This window comes from Cucumis sativus, chromosome 3 (assembly GCF_000004075.3).
Source record: "Cucumis sativus cultivar 9930 chromosome 3, Cucumber_9930_V3, whole genome shotgun sequence".
NCBI classification, from domain to species: Eukaryota; Viridiplantae; Streptophyta; class Magnoliopsida; order Cucurbitales; family Cucurbitaceae; genus Cucumis; species Cucumis sativus.
Window position 1 is genome coordinate 29,392,913 of NC_026657.2, and position 16,835 is coordinate 29,409,747.

The following is a 16,835-nucleotide window of genomic DNA, read 5'->3' on the forward strand; positions in this document are numbered from 1 at the left end:
TGGACTGAAAATTGCACCAGATTTGATTAGTTGAATAGTCAACCAAATTTTGAAAACTATTTTCTTTTAGTTTTCAAAGATAACTTTAGGTTTAATTTTCAAGAACTACAAAGTTAAAGCTAAAATGATTGCAAAAGGGAGATACAAAGAAATTGAGAATTGGTCAATGAAAGATAGACAATGGCATCAGCCTCTCGGCATTGAAAGACTCTTATTAAGAGCCCTCTTCTCCACTCCTTTTGGGAAAGTATATCTCATTATTCAAGAAATTGCATGCCCTTCGGATCCATGTTCCCCCACCCCCAAACTTGGCTAAGGACAGAAAGTCCCCACAACAGCAACATTGGGTTTTAGTTCACAGAAAACAGAGCCTTCATAGGTTGAGGAGAATGATAATAATTCAGCTCACTTTCTATTATTCTATAGTAATAATATAATGCCTTTACTATAGTAATTCAGCTCACTTTCTACTCTATAATAATAATATAATATCTTTACTATATACTTCAAGTTGAAATCTCATTCTAGAATTCCACTTTTTTCTTTTAGTCTCATATGAAAATGAGTAAGAAACAACAGACAGGGTTTGAGAATGGTTTCTGTACTTCTATCAGAAAATTGATCTATATTGAGATTCAAGTACAACATTGTGACTACAAAATTCTGACACAAAAAGTAGAGAGGTTCAAAACTTCTTGTGAAGAACACTCTCAAGTGAAAACGGAGGAAGGCAAAAAAATTCAGTTATGTATTCCTACCCGTACAGGTAGAACGAATGGCAATGATAGCTCTTGTTGATTCTCTAACTGAACCTCACAAGACAGTTGCTAAATAAGATTTATATACTTGGAATGGGAAGACGTCTTCCGTCTAAAAAATTACATGGAGCATTGGAGCTTTCCTCAACAATGAGTTTCAAATTTCAAACGCTATCTCCATAGTTAAAACTGTTGAAAAAATTGAGAGAATTATTAGTTATGAATAGAGGTGGGGTTATCAAAAACCAAGATAAAAACAGAGATACTTGTATAGTAGTTACCTCTTGGTCCTCGTGCAATCTCTTTCGGTTTGAATAGCTAAGGGCCAAAAGACACTTGCATATGTGATCAGCACAAAATACAAATCCCATCTCATGTTTACTCGACAGAAGGTTTCCATGTAGAGATGGCATATATAATTCGACCCTTCCAACCCTGAAGTAACCATCTGCTATCTTCATCAATCAAAAAATCTCTGTGGTAACTTGATCGTACCTTTTCAACTGCTCTCTCAAAAATCTCAGGAGCAAAAGGCAGTTGCACAAATCCAGCCCTCATGATCCGAAATTGCCACTGCTTGTATGTTTCCGGTCTTTCCACTCTCTCCCATCCCTCACATGCTATAACATTTAAAGCTTCCCTGCCAAAAATCTCTCTCTCCAACAGCATTCTCTCGTAATCCTCGCGAGGTACAACGGTTTCAAGCATATCAAAAATAGCAGAAAAGTGAAACAAAGCCTCTCGGAATCGAGTAACAAAGAAAGGGGCATTATATGCCCCATTGACAATGCCACTGATGAATAAGTTAGGACTAATTTTGTGAACCAATTTAAGAACAGTATTTCTAGCACTCTCTGTAGAAACGCTCTCATCAAGTAAATTTTTTGCTCGATACAAACAGTTAACAACTAGGAACTCGTCTTGATCAATATTGAGATCTTCAACAGTAACAGATTCCCATTTTTTTGCTATAGCATTATACTCGAATGGCACATTGAAAGTCTCTGCATAAGCCGCCAAACGACGACCTGTCTCCTCAACTCTCTCTGCAGGACGAAACCCAGGCTGGGGAAATTCTATTCCAGTAATTCGAAGCTTCGGAGGTCCACCTTTTCTCCATGACAATCTCTGGATTAAAGTAGGCCACTGGAAACCGTAAAGGATACCAAAATCTATGACATGAAGCCTAGTTGCGCTTTCTGCAGCAATCATTATAGTCCTGTTTGAAGTAAAATTAGAGATCTTTCTAAATGGGCATGCAGCAAGGTACAAGTGGTAAGCTTTCAGTACATCAGCAGCAGATGTCCTTTTATTAATTAGACCTTTGTAAATCTGGCTACCAGTACCTGCCAACCGTGCCTCCAGACCATCAGCAAAACAACTAGCTAACCTCTGACTTCCATCACCAAAAGGAGAAGCATGTTGTCTGACCTGCTTTAGAAGTTCACTGGCATTCCTATGGTCATCAGCTGCAACAGCTTGAGCACAGCTAATTAGAAGAGTTCTCAAATCCACAACCTCTTTTTTCGCACTCTGCTTCTTCCGACGACCCCTACCACCATTAGACACTTTTAGCTGCCCACTCTGCAGCATGCTTTTGATTTTAGCATCATGTAATTCCTGTCGAAATGAAACTAACCGTTCATGTCCCTCTCCAGCACTACAAAGCAACACAATATCAAACATCTTAGATCGCAGAGGCGACTCTGCAAATACGGCTGCTTGCTTGCTGCTTCTCTCTTCTTCCAAATCTCCATTCTCATCATGAGGATTCTTTCTACCACGTGATTCAGGTGAGAAAACATTCCTCTGATCCTTTCTAGCTGCCTTCAAATATATTTGGCTCGTACCCTCATCGGGACCCTGAGTTGCTGACCCATTTACCTCAAAATCAAGACACAATTTGTTTCCACCAGGTAAAAATTTGCTTGCCTCTTCAAAGCCTTTTTGAAACTGCCAAATCGATTGGCTTCTGTTATTAGGCTCAGGAACTTGAATTGTATTATTAGAGAAGTCCACCCACCCATCACCCCCACTAATTACACTATTTGAGGAACTATTAGATGATGGAGATATGGTATCACCTAAAGCGCTTCTGATTTGAAATACATCTTCACTCAGAGTTTGAGGATCATCATCGCCACGATAAGAAGTACTACTGTAATTACTCAGGTAATTACTACTATCTCCACAAAGTTCTTCGTTCAAGCTATCGGTGTATTGATTGGCCAGAGATCTATTTACCTCAGGGGAAGGAGGATACTTTTTTCCGAGGACCTCATAGAATGATTTCTCAGCAGCTTGAAGATCCAAAGAATCTTGAAGCATGCAAGTCTTGTCCTCCATATCTTCTTCCATGAGAATTTGATTTATGAATGTCAAAACAGCATCCGAAAAATCGCAATCTTCCAGATAATCTTCCTCATGACTTGCATCATTAGAAGATGAGGTTCTAATGCTGGAACTTGAGGCTATGTTGCTCGGTGATGGATTAGGGAGAAGGCAATCAAATTCTTGAAAGTTATGACTAAAAATGGTATTCTGAAATCTAGGCCTGCCATGGGTGCCCTCTTGTGCTTGAATCCCAAAAGGACGATTATCTATGTACCGATCCGACTTTCTAAGTTCTCTATCTGGGGTCATTACGATATTGCTAGTCATGTGGCACCGTAAACAAACAACTTAGTCATATGCCCTATACATTCTTTTGTGTCTTTACCTACAAATTTTAAGAAAGAAAGTGATGGAGCATTAGAAATAACGAGTAACCTTACAGTTGGGGTTGCAATCTTATGAAAATGTAAGCTAAATAACTTTAAACTAGTGAGATCTAAAGTTGTCTTCTTAGCTTTCACTATGCTTCCATTTTCCAGGATATGTGTCAATTTCACAACATTAGTTCAATGTACATCAATTTCATAGGCATTGAACCCAATGGATATGTATCAATTTCATGCATCGATATACCGCAAAAATTCTAAGAGCGTCAATTTCACTTGGAGCTATTGAACTTGCATCAATAATTTCATGCCACAGACATGCATAAATTCCAACATAAATTCACATAACATTTTTGTGATGCTAAAAGCACATCTGACCATGGATATCGTTCTTAAACTTGTATAGTAAATCACAAAAAAAAAAGTTATTCTCAATTTACATAAATCATACATAACATTCTCTTCGGCCAGCCAAAAACATCATTAAATAATTTTTCGCTGACACTACGGCATTTTAGTAGTAGTGCCACTCACTTCAACTCAAGAAAGTTAAGTTTTTTCTAGGGTTACGGGAACCTTAACAATTCTGAGAGCAAATTAGTGACCCGAAGAGATCAATACAAAAGCTTAAAACATGGAGCCTAGCTTCACACGAACGATCTCGCTCTTGAAGATAGCCTTACGCCTTAATATATTTAATCTAAACTAAACCAAGAAAATTCCAGAATTAGGACCTAAAGTAAACTCATGCAAACTTGAAAAGGCTAAAGGAACCGTTATTACCAACGAAAACTCACCCAACACAATCTGAATCCTTGCTTGATTGACTACAAAAGGACTTGATTTCACCGTTCCGAGCTCCCTGGATCGTAAACGAATACAAGATCTTTTGGATAGTGGGTCACGAGACTAAAGTCTTTGGAGACCCAAAAATCACAGGTTCACTCGCCGGGACGAGTATGTGAGCGTCGGAGCAGCCTTGCCGTCGCCTGATCGGGATGTGAGAGCCGCAGATGGAATCGTGGAGGTATGATGCTTCGTGCCGCGACCGAAGGTGAGACGGCGACCTGAGGTACGACCGGCGCAGGGCGGAGCTGTAGACACAATTCGAGAGAGGTAGAGAGAGAGAGAGAGCAGTTCTCTCGTGATATAAATGGATACGGCGGTGCAGGGGGAGCGGCAGCCGGAGTGAGAGAGTCGAGCGAAAGAGAGAGAGGGAAATGGGATCGAGAGAGAGAGAGATGCTGAGACCTGAGAGTGATCAGGGAGAGAGATCGTGAGACGGAAGTGACGGCTGGGGGTTTTTCAGGAAAAGAAAAAGGTTATAATAATTATTTTCTTTTAAAGCCAAATCCTAGTAGACTTAGTCCACCACCAAACCAAAACTCACCCTTTTTAAGTACAAAACTCTACTCGGTTTAACTTTACAACACCACCATAAATCAACCACTTTATAACTCCACCATAAAAGTTTTATCTTTTATCTTCTTTCCTAACATCAAAATCATTCATTACAAAGTTACCATAAATCTATCCAAATTTTCATTTTAACTTAAATAACTAACTCCTATCAGATTCAAATGTGAAACTATTACGAAGCAAAAACTATATACAAATCCAATTTTGAAAATAGAAATTAAATTTGACTTAACAAGAAAGAAAAAGTACTTTTTTCTCATATAAATAAAGCAAAGGCGTCCGGTCCGTTTGAACCTGTGAAAGATGCTAAAACAAAAAGTCGTCGATTTTGAAGACCAATCACGACCGTTGATTCTAATCGAACCGGCTTAATCGGTTGTTCCATTGAAAATTGACCGATAATCTCCGTTTTCTCTTGATAAACATACACGTGTCCATTTCAAAACAAAACTCAATCCGCATTAATCACACGGGTTTACTAAAATACCCTTGACTTAAAAGTGTGTGTCAACATGTACTAAACCACTAGTCCACACGTGTTGGCACGTGGAACAAATCAGACGTGTACGGTGGAGGGAATATTATGATTTTTTTAGGAAAAGGTTTTGTAATAATTTGGAGTTGGGCCTACAAAGGAAAAAGCACCAATTGGACGAAGAGAAAGATGGAGAAGTCTCCAGTAAAGTGCAAGATCATCGTAGGTTTGACTTGTTTTTTGAACTTTCCCGCAATTACGGGTTTGGTGCCAACCGAAATCGGTTGCTTTGGATCTCTTTTTCCCACTAGCGGTCACGGTGAGCGACTCCACCCTTAACGTTCGGTTCGATGCATTGCTCGCATTGAATAAGATTAGTCATAAGGTGATCAGTGATGTCCTCTGTACTTCTATTTTGTTTATTTGTTTTTAACATCAATTTGTAAAGGCTACATTTTCAATTTATGTCAAAATGGATACAGATTAGCTGATAACAACCATAAATTTACTTGAAAGAAAAATAACATAATTGTAGTTGTAGAACAAACAAAATTTACAGCGGAGCAATATTTTTGAAGTACAAGTTATATTAGAGTATTTATAAGTAAAAATATATTAAGAGTATTTATTAGAGTCTAAGTACAAGTTTGAGGGGAAAGATGAAGTCACTCATTCTTGAAGTTATATTAGAGTATTTATAAGTAAAAATAGAAGAAACGAGGCTTGAAACTAAGCTTACCGAAGACTAAAAGACAGTTTTATCATTCTAGTTATTACTGTTATTGGTACTTTGATTTTATATTATATAAATAACGTAAAGTTGAGGGGTTCAAGCCTCCTATAATTATAAGAAAGTTTGGTATGTGTTTATTTTCATTTTCTTGATAGAATGCGTTAATTGGAGAAATAGTTGAATCATGCTTGGTGTGAACATGTTTGGGGCGATTTTATTTTGTCGTGTCGTTGGATTAATTTTAATATTTTGGATCACATTTATCTATAAAACTATTGACCTCTCATTTCTGCATTATGTTGGTCTGGATGATATAGTGACAAATGAATATGTAAATAATCTTCTATAGCCTTCCTATATTGGTTTTTAGATTTGGAGATTGATAAAATATAAGACACACTTGTAAGAAATAAATAAGTAAATTCAAAGAAACGTTAATGGTTAGTGAAATTATATTGCACTTGCATGGTCATTATATTTCATTTTAAATGAATGCAGTAACAACGTACTAGCAAGCAAACATGTAAGTAGTTAACTAATTAATCATTAGTCAGCGATAAAAAATCATATCAATAGTTCTTAGTCTTACTGAAGATTTACTGACATAGATCTGTCGCTAATACAACTTGCCAATAGCTTATAGTTAATGTTAAATATTTAATTTGTTATCGATAAACTCATGACGTTTGTGATAACTTGATAGATATTTTATAATTTTGACAAGTATACATTTGAAATACTTAAAAATATTTCAAACAAATTGTAATCGATTAAGACTAGTTTTCTCTCGGCTTGCTCAATTGCTTTAGTATTTGCATCAATGATTTCTTGATTTCTTTCGTTCAATATTGGCTGTTCAAATGACAACAGTATCTGCAACGTCGATTTAAGACAGCTTCCTTTCAGTTTGTTTAACTTACAAGTCAAATGAAAGAGATGAAGCTTAAGAGCTTCCTATTTCGCTCTGTGAAGCAATATTTCTTACTTTTTTATCAAGGATATCTATTTTGGTCTTTACAATACACTCACTTTTACTAATACTTATTTACTTTGGATGTAAATCCTATTAGTTTTGCCTTCCGTCTTGTTTCAAAAGATCTCGTACCATTTAAGATAGTTATTGTCAATCATTCCTTTACCAATGGATCTAAGACTTTGGTTGCATTTCCAACATGCTATTGTTCAAGAAACATGGTTTTCTTGATATTTTTGTTGTCCAGAGGTTTAAGATTTATCTATGTGGACTTGCGGGTTTATCTGCAGGATAGGTACTTGATAGCCTTGAAGCTGAAAAGGGTTTGCAGTCATTCATTTTGTTGTTGTTACTTGTTAGTTTGACACTCAACAATGATTGAAAAATTGTTGATTGTGCACGGAGGCCTGAATCTTGAATTGCTATGAAATGCTGTATGATCAAGTGAAACTCTATGTTGTTTTTTAAGTTTCTTTGCGCCAGATTGGTAAGAGTTTGAATTCGGTTTCAAATGCAAATGGTTCACTTAGGATAGAAAAATGCAAGTGTTTATCTATGAATTTCACATGTAGTCGGTTTCAGGCAAAACTTGTATACTTTTAGTAATTGGAAAAGGAACGGAGACAATTGACAGTTAGTACTTTAATAGCTCACTTGGTACGTTTTGCGTTGGTTTCGGTTTATATTTATCCAGCCTGCTTGTGACATGATGTTGGGCACTGGGGAAAGACATCTGGAAGACGATGCCAATGAAGCAATTGATGACATAGAAAGCAAGAGCGCACAAGAGTCGACCACAGCCTTTCGTTGGAAAAGGTGACGAAGGTGTCAATAACTGATTCATCAAACACTATCCATTGCTCTATAGTCACGAGCATGGGGGAGATTTTCAGGTGCTCTTTCTGAAGTAAATCAAGTGTCCAGAGAGAGTCAACACAGCACATATAGAGCAAGAGGAAGTATATGAATTATTAGCAAGAGTTGAGGTGAGCGACTAAACATTTTACTTGGTGTTTACTTTCTCATCATGATGGACAACAGAGTCAAGAATTGCTCTCTAGGTTGACTGCAAAAAGATGTATAGTTTTCCACAGGCCCATTAAACTTTTTTTAAAAATCCAAAATCTTGATTGCTAAAGCCCAGTCTCAGGTCCAGTCCTTTTGTTATTTTTACTCATCTAGTTCAGATGATCTGTGAATATTGAGTCAAGTGTATGACAAATAATATCATCTCCAGTAGACCCTTGCAGCATGAATTAATTATTTAAAGTTCGTTATCTTGTGAAACAAATAACAAACATCTTTGAATTAGTTATTTTATAGTTTATTATTGACTTTGATTCTTCTTATTTAGAGTAGGTCAACCAATTCACTTGAAGAATCTGATGGTTGAAGTTTTCTTAAAAGGGAGTTGCTAGCTCAACTGCAACCGCCTGATTGTTGATGTGTGTCTATTATAGAAAAAACCATTAACTTACTGAAAATAATTGTGTATTTCTTTCTTAATTAATTGGTAAAAGCGTTTGATTGTTGCAAGGAATCATACAACCAAAAATTTACATATGCATAATATCAATTGACGTATTGAAGACTACAGCAAATATGTAGCCATTATACGGCATATTATATTTTAATATATTTGACAATTCTGTTTCTGTTTCATGCCATACACAAGCTATAGTTTGAACTTAATAGTGATTCATGAAGACATACGAAAATTTCAATTCTTGTTAGTCGTGGAAAAGGAAATAAATAAAACGAAGTTAATTGGGGTCTGAATTTTCTTCTTGTTTGTATATGACTATCTAAGCAGCCAAAAAAAGAAGTTTCTTTGTGTGAGAGAATTTTAACACAAGCCATCTCTCGTTAAGAACAGTTGGGCGTCTATCAAATATTAAGCGACCATGGTAGGTGATCTTTGACACTTGCACCCCAAACCATCATTCGTTAAGCTTCTATCATTGTCTAAAATAAACATACTGTTTTCTTCCATCTTTTTCTCTTTTGGGTTGTTGATCAGGTTCATCCCACCGTCTCATCCTAAACTTGAGAAGAGCTTCAATGGCAGAACACCATCCTTTAGATATTCAAATCAATTCCCGGCAAGGTACTGCAATCCACCCTATAGAGGCGGATGGCCAGTCGTTACAGGCATCAGGTTCAGTTGCTTTTTGGGAAGTCAAGCAATTCAGGAAATGGATACCTTGGTTAATTCCATCATTTGTTATAGCCAATATTGTTACGTTCTTTATCACCATGTCCGTTAATAACTGCCCTAAGAATTCAGTCTCTTGTATTGCTCGATTCTTGGGTAGATTCTCTTTCCAGTCCCTAAAAGAAAATCCTCTGCTTGGACCTTCATCTCTAACGTAAGTTGCTTTCACTGAATTCTTCCTTTTTTTTTCTTCCAGAATCCAGTTTGTATCAGTTAATCTTAAACTTTTCATCATTCAAGTGGTATAAATTTTCTGGGTTATTGCAAATTAATATGAACTATGCATCTTCCACTGAACCAGTTATTGCTTGTGTTTCAGGCTACGGAGGATGGGTGCACTAGAAGTTAATAAAGTTGTTCATGGAAACCAACTATGGCGTCTTATTACTTGTATATGGTTACATGCCGGTGTTTTTCATTTATTGGCAAATATGTTAAGTCTCTTGGTCATTGGAATTCGTCTTGAACAAGAATTCGGATTTAGTATGTATCTTTTATCATTCTTTCTTTTTCTTTTCTGGTGTTGGTAGCAGAACTATTGTTGGGCACTTTATTAAGAGTTATGTTTGTTGTATTCTCGGATATGGATTCTTTTATGTTTATATATTTAGTGGATTTGATCATCGCCATTCCACCCCTTACAAATTCGTTTGTGGATGTTTTACAGTACGGATAGGTTTGCTATATGTTATATCTGGATTTGGTGGGAGTCTGTTGTCTTCACTATTCATCCAATCTAACATTTCTGTTGGGGCTTCTGGTGCCTTATTTGGGTTGCTCGGAGGAATGCTTTCTGAACTCATCACTAACTGGACGATATATTCTAATAAGGTAGTCTTCAAAACGCATTTGTATTGGAATTTTCATATGAATCCTGACACTTGTCTTGGTTGTATTTTCTCGTCTTGTTGCCCCTTCAGGTTGCAGCTCTTGTTACTCTGTTGGTTATTATAGCGATCAATTTGGCAGTAGGAATTCTTCCTCATGTTGACAATTTTGCTCATATTGGAGGATTTATTTCTGGATTTCTTCTGGGGTTTGTATTTCTCATTCGCCCGCAGTTTGGATGGGTTAGCCAAAGATATACTTCTCAAACAAATTCTTCCTTTGGTGCCAATCATAAATTCAAGATATATCAATGTGTATTGTGGATCATTTCGCTAATACTTCTGATTGCCGGGTAACCAAATCACTCTATATTTCTACTCCCTTCTACCAATTCTATTGAGAGAGCATACAAAATTAGACGTGGAGTCACAGGGTATACCACAAGTAACCACGAACTTGTCCAAATATGCTTATAACTCTTGTTTTGATGGTGAAACAATATTCCAGTGTCCTATTTAACATTCTTTAGCTATTACACACGACGATAATCTTCAGAAATGTTTTTGTAATTATGGAAGGAATGATCTTGGAAAAGTTGTTAGGTTACTCCACGCCGTTTGTGGGTTTTGCCCTATAAACTACACTGGCAATTCTGAAATGTTGGGTAATTGGTTGCCCACTAGAAGTAAATACACCTTCACTCTATGATCTGAACACTTTATTCCTTCTAATGCCTTAAAACTGGACTCATGAAATGAGACCATGTTCTAGAGAGATTGTCTGTAATGCAACCTCAGATTCATTGTTGGTTGTAGTTCTTTAATTCCAAGGTCTCTTATTGACAGTAAAACTAAAAGATTCTTTATTTCAAAGAAGTTATTGAGAGTATACCTATCTTGTTGGCCTATTTGAGCAAAGATGTAGGAATTTCGAAACTGATTACTGATCTAAGATGTTATTTTCAGGTTCACCGTTGGTATGGTTTTACTTAGTCGAGGATTTGATGCAAACCGTCATTGTTCTTGGTGTCATTATTTGTCTTGCGTTCCTACTTCAAAATGGAGCTGTAATTCAGAACCTACATACTGTTTGGTAATATTTCCTTCTGCATTCTCTTTTCTCTGTTATTTTCTCCTTCGTTTTTTCTTGCAGAGTATTTTCTATAGCCTTTCCTATCAAAATTCAAGCGCTACTTAACAAGTATTCAAGGCCCTATCTTATAGTCATTTTGTTGTGTCTATTTTTTGGGAAAAAGTCACTTGACCCTACCCTAAACTTCCCATTCTAGGTGTTAATTTTACCTCTGTTCAATTGCTTTCTAATTTGTCCAATTTTAATGGAAAACAGTATACAAATATTCACAAACGCATTAATCAATCAAATAAAATTTACCAAAAAATCAAATTAGTGATGCACAAATTAAGCATCTAAAATTTTTTAGTAGCAACTCTTTTTTAATCTAACTGTTTGGTAGTAGCAACTTGAATCTAAACTTTTTCCAAATTTCCACTGTGGTTTTCAGTCACAGCAAGTAGGTAACCAGTTGAATCTAACATGCTCAAGCAACGGCAAATTCAGGACGTATATTCTACCAAATGCTTCAAATTCAGCGATACAAGGTTTGTGTTCTAGTCTTTGCAATTGATTTAATGTAAACTAGATCACTCGAGATTTGAGAAAATCACCCTTTGTTGGACATGTTTCATTGCGAAATATGCTTCTCTTCTTACTTCTTTTTGTATATGATATGTTTTTTTACCCCAAAACTCTTACCTAAGTCACAGCCATGGAGTTATTTCATCAGGTTTCACGAATGCAGCTTCAAATACATAATTAGAAGTCAAGACTTCGTACCTAGGAAAAATAGTAACTCAAAATCCAAAGTTTTTTAATTTGTGGTTGCCAAATGCCCATGTGCTACAATCTTGTTGCAAATTTTTATTAGTAATGCTGAGATAGAAAAATTAATGGTCCAAGTCTTAAATCACCCGTTTAATTTAGAAGTCTAGACGTGTAGAAAGAAGAAAGCAAGTTTAATATAATATTAGGGGAGGCATATTAAGTATAATAGTTTGCAACTTCTATGGTCTATTCTTTAAAATTTGAAACACATATATGCTCAAATATGAATTTCTAACATATTAGTGCTATGTATATAGTTTAAGAAGACAACAACATCAATAACATTCTGACTCATGCTCTGGTCATTGCATTAAAGTGTGTTTGACATACTAAACAGATGTCTCATCATAATGAGTTTATTAACAATAAGTACTAAGCGGTTGTTAGTTATTAGAGGAATTGATACAAATAAGGAATTAGTAAGTAAATCTTTTTAATTAATGGGTAAAGCAAAGATGGAGTGGGTGTGAAAAAGGGAGAAAGGAAATCTGGAAGGGTATATTATTTGTTGGCAGTATCGTTAATTCCAATGGAGAGTTTTAAGGCGGGTGGTGGGGCTTTATAAAGCCAAACATCCCAAAAAATTCCACGTGTCCACACCATACCACAACTTGGGTGTGGGCCTTGGATTTGTCTACAACAACATCCCTACCTCTAGGCCTTATTCTCTCACTAACAAACGTTACAAACACCAAACTAATTTCTTTTTTAAAAAGTTTGAAAACACAATATAACCAACCACTACTACACCGCCGTCTGTGGGAATCGAACCCACGACCACATGGTTAAAAGCCATGCGCTCTACCGGCTGAGCTAAGACGGCTTGACGGTAAAACAGTAAAATTGCAAAATAAAACTGTTTCTATTTCTTAAAAAGAGAAAGGGCAACATGATCGTACTGTGTGGTTGGTTGTTTGTGAGGTGGTGGGTGGATGTAATTTTAGTTAGAGGGCGGCGGTGTTCCGGCGAAAATGGGCGGGTGAGAGTGTCCCTTTCGAAATGGGAGGCGATGTTCAATCTCGGAATGGTTCAGTGTTAGTCGGCTTTTGGCAGACTGAAACTGATTTTGGGTTAAAGAAGAGGATCCCCCTCAATTTCACGGCAGCTTTGAAACATCAAATCCCACTTTCCTTTTCTTTTAATACTATTTTCATAGATACCCCCATTTTACTTTCTACATTTCTTTTTCTTTTTCTTTTGTTTTGTTGTTATTGAAATAAATAAATAAATAAATAATAAAATGGGGGGGGGGAATGAAAAAGAAAAGAAAGGAAAGAGAAGTTGAGAAGATAAAAGGGAGGTAACGCATCACTGACAAAAGCAGAGGAGAGGGGGAGAAGGTGAAGGTGGTACAGATTTACAGAGAAAAAAGAAAAAGGAAAAAAAAGGTCGAGTCTCTATCAAACTCCGTCACCTCGGGCCGCGAAATCCGGACTACAGTCCACTCTCTCTATCCTTCCCATTTCCAAAAACTCTCACAAAATAAAAGAAAAAACATCCCATCTTCATTTTCATTTTCATTTTCGCTTCTCCGGGGCCACCGCAACCCAACCATTCCTACCTCCCCTCTTCTCCTTTCTCCCTCTTTCCTCTTCTAATTCTGCGCCCTACCCTCTTCCCTTTTCTCTCCCTCCCTAAACTACCTTCTTGCCTTCAATTTTACGCCTATAATCACAAGACTTTTTAATTCTTTTTTTAAAAAACAATTTTCATAATTCAATCTTTTTTAAGTAAAATTTAAATTTATTTCTTAAATTTAGAATTTTTATAAATTTAAATCTAAAACCAATAATTGTATAATTTAAATATCAACCTTTTATCCTCAAACTAATAAGTATATTAATTTAAATTTTAAATTTATATAAATATATAAATTTGAATGGAACTTTTTTAAAATAACAAAATAAATTAAAATATTTACTAGTTATAATAAAAGTTTAGATTCTATGACCTATATCAATAACTATCAGTATTTGTCGTAGGTTGTAAATATTTTGTAAAATCTACCGTTTTAAAAAATTCTCCAAAATTTAAATTTAAAAAGTATGGAATTAATATTTGTTAACTCTTACCCGTATTATCTACCAACAGTTTTAAATATTGTTTGTTAACTTTAAAATTTTATTGGCTAAAAGAATTGCAACTTTTTTAGAAAAAAATAAATATGAAAACTAATTTTGTACTTGCAAGATTTATTTTCTTAGGATACCATAGTTTGGAGGTTAACTTTATAAATTCAAAAGTCACCACGTTAATGCTATCTACAATGGCTGTCTTTTTTACAGTATATTTACTATTTTTTGACAATAGCATGTACCTCAATTACAAACTGTTTTCTGTATTCAATATCTCCATTTCAAAAACAAATTTTATAGTATTGTAATTTTTTTAGTGCAATAACTGTGGAAAGAAAAATTGAACACTTTACTTTTTTATTAAAAGACATATGCTAAACTCATTTTAATGTTATGTTAATGCTACAAAACTTAAGAGTTAAAATTGAACTATTATGGGCATATTTAATCATATGAGTAGAGGAACCAAATTGATTAGAGTAAATGAGTGGGAGTGTGGAGAGTGGCGCAGGTTAAGCGGTGAAACCAAGCTTAAAAGCTCTATACGCCATTAAACGCCAAGCAACACCCACTCTCTTCTTCCCTTTCCCTTTCTTCTTTTTTTTTTTTCCTCTGTGCAGCAGTTTCTGATTCTCAGCTGTTTCGCTCTGTCTCAATCGTCCCTTCTGGCTTTATACATATATATGTAACAGTGACTAAACGAAAGCCTAATGCTGCGTGCTGTGGCCTCTGCCCCTTGCCCCCAGTGGAACACCCACTCTTTCCTCTTTCTATCTCTCTCTCTCTCTCTCTCTCTCTCTTCATTATATTTACCTCTTTAGCCTTTTCAAATTCCATCCTTCCCTTCCTCCTTCCATTCTCTCTCCTTTTCTAGCTTCTTAAACGAATTGGGTTTCCTTTTCTCTCTTTGTTTCTACACATTTTGATTCTCTTTTGGCTGTGGATGCTCGTACTTACCACTCCCAGTGTATTTCCTCTTCTCTCTTTTCCCTTTTTTCTACTTTTTATTGTGTTCTCAAGGACTGAAATTGTTCTGATGGTTTGGTTGTAGTCCTTTTTCGAGAATGGAAATTCTGGGTTGCTGTTTTTGTTTAATTCTGTTGAATTTTGCTGATTTTTTTTGGATGGGGGACAGTTTTTGGTGTAGAATTCAACTGGGTTTCGTTTGAATTTTGGTATTTGTATATTTATATACTGTTTGGTTGTGTCTGGTTTGGTTTGTTGTTTAGTTGAGGTTGAATTTATCTTTCTGTTATCTTCATGGCACAGTGAAGGAACTTCTTTTGTGGAATGTATGAACTGTGAAGTAAATTTTGGCCAAGTTTTTGTTATGGATTGCTGTGTTTAGTCAGTCTTTTCCCTGAATTTTATTTCCATTCTGTTCTCTTCTTATGATCAGTCCTTTTATCTTACATATTGAAATCATTTTTTAGATACTATAAAGAAGAAGGCTCTGGGAAGCTAATAAATGAAGCACATATGAACTATTGGTTTGTCCTTGAAGGCTTGAATTTAGCAGTGAGTGGATGGAACAATGCTTAAAAATTGTGGGAGAATATAGTAGTAGAAAGAAGAAATTTTACTTTGAACTTACTTGTAAGGCTATACAATAAATAATAATAATAATTAAAACAACTTACTTCATGGCCACTTCCAATGGGGGATTTCTTCAAACTGATTCATCCACTTCACCACCATCTCTTCCTCCTTGGCTTTCCAACTCCAACGGTGGCTCTTCGCTCCGACCGCCTTCCCCATCAGTCACCTTAACATTATCTTCCCCCACAGTTCCAGCCTACACTCCCATCCCCTGGTTGCAACAGCCAGACAGAATGCCAGAAAACATGCCTCTTGTATTAGGCAATTTAGCACCTCAAATGTCAATGCCATCATGTGGTGGTAGCCTCTTTGCTTCTGAGCTCGTCGAGTGCTGCCGAGAGCTCGACGAAGGCCACCGTGCTTGGGCAGCACACAAGAAGGAAACAGCATGGAGGTTAAGAAGACAAGAGTTGCAATTGGAGTCGGAGAAGGCGTCTCGGATTCGACTGAAGATGGAAGAGGTTGAAGGGAAAGTAAAAGCTCTTAGAGAAGAAGAGAAGATTGCTTTGGAAAGGATTGAAGCTGAGTATAAGGAACAATTGGCAGGGTTTAGAAAAGATGCTGAGGCTAAAGAACAAAAGTTGGCTGAGCAATGGGCTGCTAAGCATATGAGCCTTACTAAGTTTCTTGAGCATATGGGATGCAGGACTAGAATTGCTGAGTCAAGTGGGAGGTGAGAAAACCACTTGCCACAGTTTCAAGTTTTGTGATTGCCTCTATGAATTTCTTCATGGGAAATTCTCTTTCCTTTTCAATCTCTCTTTTCTTTATATTTTTACTTCCATTTTGTATCCATTGACATCTGAAATTATGCATCAATGTCATCCTATATTTGCTTTGTAATTGATACTCTTGCAAGCAAAATGTCAAGTATTTATTTTGATTCTGCTTAACAAGTCCCCTCACCTCTTTTAATCTTACTAAACATTTGTTTAGGATATGACATTAGAAATAGCATTGAACAAACTCGAATTTGAAGCATTAACACAACCAAATCTGAGTTGACTCAAACCTTTATAATCAGTCCCAAATCAACTAACTTGTTTTACTTTACAAAAGAGAAGATATACCAATGAAATTTCATCGACGATGTGTCAGAAATTTCAGAAAATATATTAGTAAAAAACTTATGTGAACT

The 16,835-nt window shown here is 36.1% G+C and overlaps 3 protein-coding genes and 1 non-coding gene across 4 annotated transcripts; 2 read left to right on the forward strand and 2 right to left on the reverse strand.

Moving 5' to 3' along the window:
* Positions 1 to 505: 505 nt before the first annotated feature.
* Positions 506 to 4,803, reverse strand: LOC101205887 (scarecrow-like protein 9). Its single transcript, XM_004137889.3, has 3 exons — positions 4,276 to 4,803; positions 1,040 to 3,477; positions 506 to 947 (listed from the first exon to the last, which is right to left on the reverse strand). The coding sequence occupies exon 2, from the start codon at positions 3,417 to 3,419 to the stop codon at positions 1,137 to 1,139; it is 2,283 nt and encodes a 760-aa protein (XP_004137937.1). The 5' UTR covers positions 3,420 to 3,477; positions 4,276 to 4,803; the 3' UTR covers positions 506 to 947; positions 1,040 to 1,136.
* Positions 4,804 to 8,793: 3,990 nt separating this feature from the next.
* On the forward strand, positions 8,794 to 11,924 carry LOC101206123 (RHOMBOID-like protein 1). Its single transcript, XM_011653591.2, has 7 exons — positions 8,794 to 8,985; positions 9,099 to 9,447; positions 9,613 to 9,776; positions 9,961 to 10,124; positions 10,214 to 10,473; positions 11,087 to 11,213; positions 11,644 to 11,924. Exons 2-7 carry the CDS (start codon positions 9,140 to 9,142, stop codon positions 11,764 to 11,766), a joined length of 1,146 nt encoding a protein of 381 aa, XP_011651893.1. The 5' UTR covers positions 8,794 to 8,985; positions 9,099 to 9,139; the 3' UTR covers positions 11,767 to 11,924.
* Positions 11,925 to 12,773: 849 nt separating this feature from the next.
* On the reverse strand, positions 12,774 to 12,846 carry TRNAK-UUU. Its single transcript has one exon. It is a non-coding gene; the product is annotated as a tRNA-Lys (tRNA).
* A 1,841-nt stretch (positions 12,847 to 14,687) lies between these two features.
* On the forward strand, positions 14,688 to 16,590 carry LOC101208864 (transcription factor AS1). The gene is made up of 2 exons (XM_004137740.3): positions 14,688 to 15,065; positions 15,532 to 16,590. Exon 2 carries the CDS (start codon positions 15,742 to 15,744, stop codon positions 16,372 to 16,374), a length of 633 nt encoding a protein of 210 aa, XP_004137788.1. The 5' UTR covers positions 14,688 to 15,065; positions 15,532 to 15,741; the 3' UTR covers positions 16,375 to 16,590.
* Positions 16,591 to 16,835: the final 245 nt, after the last annotated feature.

Coding starts and splice junctions, on each gene's coding strand:
- LOC101208864 (XM_004137740.3), top strand. CDS start 15,742: ATGGCCACTTCCAATGGGGGATTTCTTCAAACTGATTCATCCACTTCA.
- LOC101205887 (XM_004137889.3), bottom strand. CDS start 3,419: ATGACTAGCAATATCGTAATGACCCCAGATAGAGAACTTAGAAAGTCG.
- LOC101206123 (XM_011653591.2), top strand. CDS start 9,140: ATGGCAGAACACCATCCTTTAGATATTCAAATCAATTCCCGGCAAGGT. Junction 10,125..10,213: donor GGACGATATATTCTAATAAG/GTAGTCTTCAAA, acceptor TTGCCCCTTCAG/GTTGCAGCTCTTGTTACTCT. Junction 11,214..11,643: donor CAGAACCTACATACTGTTTG/GTAATATTTCCT, acceptor TGTGGTTTTCAG/TCACAGCAAGTAGGTAACCA.